Source organism: Sarcophilus harrisii, chromosome 6 (assembly GCF_902635505.1).
Source record: "Sarcophilus harrisii chromosome 6, mSarHar1.11, whole genome shotgun sequence".
Lineage (NCBI taxonomy): Eukaryota > Metazoa > Chordata > Mammalia > Dasyuromorphia > Dasyuridae > Sarcophilus > Sarcophilus harrisii.
In genome coordinates this window covers 233,322,081-233,328,080 of record NC_045431.1, presented here as the reverse complement: position 1 = coordinate 233,328,080, position 6,000 = coordinate 233,322,081, and the positions used below count along the sequence as shown (strand labels likewise).

Sequence of the window (6,000 nt, the reverse complement as noted above, 5' to 3'; positions counted from 1 at the left end):
TCCAGCTGCTCCTTGTGATTCTCTACATTCTATTACTGTGTAACTAGTCTTTTCTCATACGTCTCATACGGCAACTTCTAAATACAAGAGGTTCCCAACTTGTACGTTTTATCTTGCAGCCATTCAGAGTCATTTGTTTACGTTGGGAGCATAATTCTCTATAGAAACAATGTTGTCATGGTGGCAGGACTCTTGGGGAAACCGACCGGTACACAACATGAGGCTACTAATCTATTATATTGATACTACTTTAGATCCTAACACCATGAAGAGCAATGTTTCTAGGGGATAATGTTTTCCTCTTTTCAACCTGGGATGCCCAAAAGGTGGAAGAGGAGGCTCCTTAAGCTCTGTCTTCCTACCAGACAGCAGCTGGTGATGGAACTGGGATGGGAAGGCAGGGAATAATTGCCCCATATTCCTCACACTTTTCTACAATTCTCGGGTCCCAATTCCAGCCTGTTTGCCCTTCCCCAAGCCATGAGAAAGAGGAACTTTGACTTAAGAATCAAGGCTCAGCTTTGGGGGTGTCAACAGGCTAGTGCCCCATAGTTACATAGTCCCCACTGAGCCTCTGCGTTTGTAAAAGGGAGATGGGAACCTTCCTCTGAAAGGTTGGTGTGAGGCTCTAAGTGAGTAATAAAGTGCTTTTGTGGTACCACTGTATTAGAACAACATAGCCCTTCACCACCTTGGTGGACAAGTCTGCCTTAGAGCCTCAGTTTCCATATCTGCAAAATGAGAGGACTTATCAAAATAGTTTCTAGTGCCCCTTCTAACTACTGTGAACAATTCTGTTAGATGCGTGTGGTGAGAATGGCACTGAATGCTTATCACGCAAGATATAATGGGAAAAACAGGCCCTGGCCTTGAGTCTCCTGGAAGAAAACAACCTGTATCCAGAAAATACAAAATTTGACATTTATACAGCTCGTAGGTTTTCCTGATACTTAAGAAAACTAACAACATGATTTCTCCTTTTTTTTTTTTTTTAACTTAGAATTTGTTAGCACCCAGTAATAAGCATTAATGGTGTTTCCCCATAAAAATCACTATTTTGGAGGCAGCTAGGTGGTGCAGTGGATAGAGCACCAGCCCTGAAGTCAGGAAGCCCTGAGTTCAAATGTGACCTCAGACACTTAACATTTCCTAGCTGTGTGACCCTGGGCAAGTCACTTAACCCCAATTGCCTCTGCAAAAAAAGAAAAATTACCATTTTTCTAAGCTGAAGACTCCTTATACTCTCAACCACCATATGCCAGCAGAGCCCAGACTTGTCCTTATTTCTATGGCCAGATTTGGCTCCTTACCTCTGCTCAATATGGCCAACACTGCCTTTAAAGAGCATGTTTCCCCCATGGGAGAAACATCTTGCACAGATAAGCAGATATGAAATATATGTAACTGTAGCATGGGTTGAAGTGGAGAGGTTTACTCAGGGCTCCGCATGTACTCAGTTCCCTCTGGTAGGATGTGTTCTGATCCCATTCTGGCAGCCGTCCCTTGGGCTGCCAACAAAATGATGGGAGCAGAAGGTTATCTCCCTTCCCCCGTCCTCAGCGGCTACAGGTACAGAGCAGAGGGCACTGGAGACCACGAGTCTCACTGCCTCTTCTCTATGTGTGCATGTTAACCTATGGACACGTGACTGCACGGTGATCCCAAGAGACGGACATTTCCAACTTTGATGCTACCTCTGGGTACCGTGGCTGGTGCTGGAAGGAGCCCCACTTCTGGGGGAGAGGAAGATGATTGCCTCCAAGGATGCTTCCACTGAAAAGTCTAAGACAAGATGTAGGAAACATCAGATCAGCAGGCACAGAACTGTTCTGCTGTCCCAGCTGGCTGATAACTTCTTTCTTTCTGTTTTAAATATCTATTAACACTTACTTGACATAATAATATGAAAAAAAAAAAAAAAGCTCTAAATCATTATTGGTTAAAAAAATGCAAATTAAAACAACATTGCGGTATGGTCACACCTATCAGATGGCCTAATATGACAGAAAAGGGAAGTGCTAAATGTGTAAGAAGATGTGGAAAAATTCAGATGCTAAAGCAGTATTAGAGGACAATTTGGAACTATGCCCTCCAGAAGTACAATCAAGGCTTCATGCCCTTTGACCTAGCACAACTACTATTAGGTCAGTATACCAAAGAGATTTTTAAGAGGGAGGGGGAAGAGTAGCTGATTTGAGATCATATTTGCACTCAGGTCCTCCTGACTTCAGGGCTGATGCTCTATCCACTGCGCCACCCGGCTGCCCCACTCCAATTGCTTTAAAAAAAAATTGGGGGAGGAGGACTTAATTGTACAAAAGTATATAGCAGTTCTTTTTGTGGTGGAAAAGAGTTAGAAACTCTGTCAATAAAAAGTTATTATAATAAATTTTTAAAAATTTTTTTAAAAGTTAGAAACTGAGGGGATGGCCATCGATTAGGAAATGGGTCAACAAGTTGAGTATATGGATGTAATGGCAGGTGGATTTCAGAAAAACCCAGAAAGACTCGCGTGTACTGAGGCCTCGTGAAGCACACAGAACCATAACCTTGTACACAGTAACAGCAACATCATACACTGATCAACTGTGAAATACTTAGCTATTCCCAGTCATACAATAATCCAAAACAGTTCCAATGGACTCATGATGAAAACTACTATTCACAGCCAGAGAAAGCGATGGAATCTGAATGCAGAACAAAGCATATTATTTTCATTTTCTTTATTTTTTAAAAAAAAATGTGTTTCCTCTTCACAACATGTCTAATATGGAAATGTTTTACATGAGTGCCCCTATATAACCTATATCAAATTGCTTACTATCTTGGGGAAGAGGAAGATCAGAAAGGGAGGAAAAGAAGGAGAAAATTTGGAACTTCAAATTTTTAAAGGAATGTTAAAATTTGTTTTTACATATAATTAGGAAAAATACTATTCTAGAAAAAAATAGTTATTTGGAAATTCTTTGTATTTTATTTCTTTTAAGGTGGAGAAAGTAGGTTCTATATTTGATTAATGCTTGGTACACTGAGTAACACTTCTGGAAGGGATCCTCAGTCTCCAAGGTAAGGTTTACCTAAGCATGGGTGGGCAATATAACCAAACTCAGAGGAGGAAAGCCTGAATCGCCCTGTCTTTGAAGCATCAGGCAGTCAATCAATTCAGATTGAGGAATCTAGGATGACACTCAGGCTGCAGGAACCAGAAGAAAGTTTGGTTAGGGAGAGGTTTTGAAGGGAAAGACGAGTTTGGTTTTGGACATTGAGTTTAATCCAGCTTGAGATGTCCAATGGGTAGTTGACGGTAAAATGTGAGGCTAGGAGAGAATTAAAGGCTAGAAAAGTAGATCTGAGAATCACGGGCACAGAGAATTCATGGGCATTGGATCCACGGGAGCTGATAACATCACCCAGCAAAATCATATTGAGGGAACCGAAGATGGCGCCTTGGGAATTTCCATTATTATCAGGAAGGAAGTCCTCGAAAAGGAGACTGAGAAGAACCAGGAGGAAGCGGCGGCGGCGCAAAACCCTAACGAGGAGGAGGACAGCTGTCAGAGGCTGCAGAGAGGACGAGAAGGAGGAGGATTAAGAGGCTGTTAGGGAGGAAGGGAACAAGCATCCATTACTGGGTGCTAAACGCTTCACAAACATTTGCTTGTGATGACTGGCGATTGATGGCTGCAATTAAAGGTAGAAAATTCATGAAGGGCATTGGGAACTGGAGAGGGCAGTGGAATGGTGAGGATGGAAGCCACGGGGAGGGAAAGGGGGAAAAGAGGAGAGGAAGGGGAGGAGGAGCAGACTTTCCAGGGATTTCCAGGGAGGGGGCGCCAGTAGAAGAAATGAATGGGGCCGGCCCTGCTACTGATGATTTTGGTTTTTTTTTGTTTTTTTTTTTACTGAGGTAATTGGGGTTAAGTGACGTGCCCAAGGTCACACAGCCGGAAGTGTTGTGTCTGAGGCTGGATTTGAACTCAGATCCTCCTGACTTCAGGGCTGGTGCTCTCTCCACCGCTCTACCTAACTGCCCCGGATGTTTCCTTTTCTAAACCTATTTTCCCAGCTCTAAAACGGGCCCTTTGCGTGCTGGAATCCGTGAGCAAGCGAACGGATGGATGGAAGGAGGAAGGGTTACAAAGCGGCTTTAGGGAGCCTGGGGGCGGAGCCTCCGGCAGGGCGCCGGTCACGTGCCCCCGGCTCCCGCCCCACCCCTTCCTTCAAATTTCCCGACATGCTCCGCCCACCCCTCGAACCACAGCCGCGACCAATCCCCACCGGGAAGGGGCGGGGCCCAGGAGCAGGCGCCCTTACGTTCCCCCAGCAATAGCGCTCGCGTCCCACGCGTTGCGCTTCCGGGTTCGCCGCGCCGTTGCTAGGCGACCCTGGGTGTTCGTTCGCGGGTCAGCGCTGAGCTCCGGAAGCTTCTCGTGCCAGGTGCGGAGCCCGGGGTCTCCTGCACGAAGCCCTCGCAGAGCCTTGGCCGCCCAACAGTTAGGGCTGCAAGGGGGCTTAGAGAGCATCTTAGTCTGGCCTCCCCACCCCCATCTACAGATGGGGAGGCGGAGGCCCAGGGACTTGCCCGAGGTTACACAGGTAGTAAGTGGTGGCAGAGTCGGCGTTGGGTCCCAATCCCTGGCGTTGGGGGAGGTCGGAAGGGCCCCCAGCTCCTTCGGCAGCTCTCCGGGGTCTGTCCTGATCCCAGTTCCGACCTGACTCCCCGTCCCCTCCCCCCTGGGCCCCGGCGGTTTGTGAGGGGGGAAGTGGGGCTCTGGGACCCCGCCCCCAGCCGCCTTCGGGGGAGGGGGTGTAGGGGAGGCACCGCGCGTGTTTCTAACCTCGGGGCGGGGGCGTAGAAGGGGGGGGGGGTCGCGTCGTCACGTGGTGGCCTTGCAGCTTTTTCCAAAGCGAGGAGCTGCGCGGGCCAAGCTCGTCCTGTGAAGCGGGTCCCCGGGCAGGAGCCGTCGGAGCTCCGGGCGCCGGAGGGACATGCATCCAATGTTTGCGGCCGAGCTGAAGCAGGTCAGTGTGCCCGCCCGCCCGGGGGGGGGCGCCCTGCGCCGCCAGCTCTGCCGGGGCAGCGGCCTTTGCCGTCTCCGCAGGGGGCTCGTCGGAGACTACAGCTGGTGCGCCTGCACCGAGCTGCCCAGCCCCCGGGCCTGGCAGATGCTCCTCAATGCGCGGGCCCTCGGCGGGGCTGGGGACTGTTTGATTTTCAGTTAGTCGGGGACCTCCTGTGGCGCAGCCCCTGGCCCTCCTGGGCGGGCCCTCCCCCGCTGGCGGGGCCCCTCCCCCACGGGCAGGCCCCTCCTCGGTGGGCCCTCCCCCGCTGGCAGGGCCCCTCCCCCACGGGCAGGCCCCTCCTCGGCGGGCCCTCCCCCGCTGGCAGGGCCCCTCCCCCACGGGCAGGCCCCTCCTCGGCGGGCCCTCCCCCACGGGCAGGGCCCCTCCCCCGCTGCCAGGCACCCTCCTGGGCGGGTCCTCCCCCACGGGCAGGGCCCCTCCCCCGCTGCCAGGGCCCCTCCCCGGTATCATGGTGCTCTTCCAGAGCAAATGACGCCACCACAGTGACACAGAAGCGCTCTTGGGGGGGGGGGGAGCCGCCTGACCCCGGCTCCTTTCCTTTCCTAGAACTTCAAAGATCCCTACGATGCCTTTATGAACCATCACCTTCAGTATTATGGATACTTCAAAGGTAAGAAAGAAAGTTGGCCAGGGGTTGTGGATCAGAGCCTCGCACTTCTGGTGCTCCACAAAACCATCTCCCTCATTCACGGTATGGCCCAGAGGGGCAGTCCCGCCCAGCGCCTGGAGAAAAGAAAGCGGGACCAAAGCTTCTCGTTAGCAAATAAGGTGGGGAAGTGGAGCCGGCCTCCAGAGATTCCGCCCAAAGCCCGGTGCAGTATACAGCAGGCTGTATGCCTGGGACAGTGGAGCCGCCAGTAGTGCAGCATTCTGGATTCAGAGTCTCACAATTCTTCTTACGGTTATGTACCTTGC

At 50.9% G+C, this 6,000-nt stretch overlaps 1 protein-coding gene across 1 annotated transcript in view; it reads left to right on the top strand.

Moving 5' to 3' along the window:
- Nucleotides 1-4,302: 4,302 nt before the first annotated feature.
- Nucleotides 4,303-6,000, top strand: part of AGBL2 (ATP/GTP binding protein like 2) — a 60,127-nt gene continuing 58,429 nt past the window's right edge. Inside the window, 2 exon segments of the mRNA XM_031943134.1 lie at nt 4,303-5,022; nt 5,632-5,695. Coding sequence (XP_031798994.1) covers nt 4,990-5,022; nt 5,632-5,695 — 97 coding nt within the window. The 5' untranslated portion in view covers nt 4,303-4,989.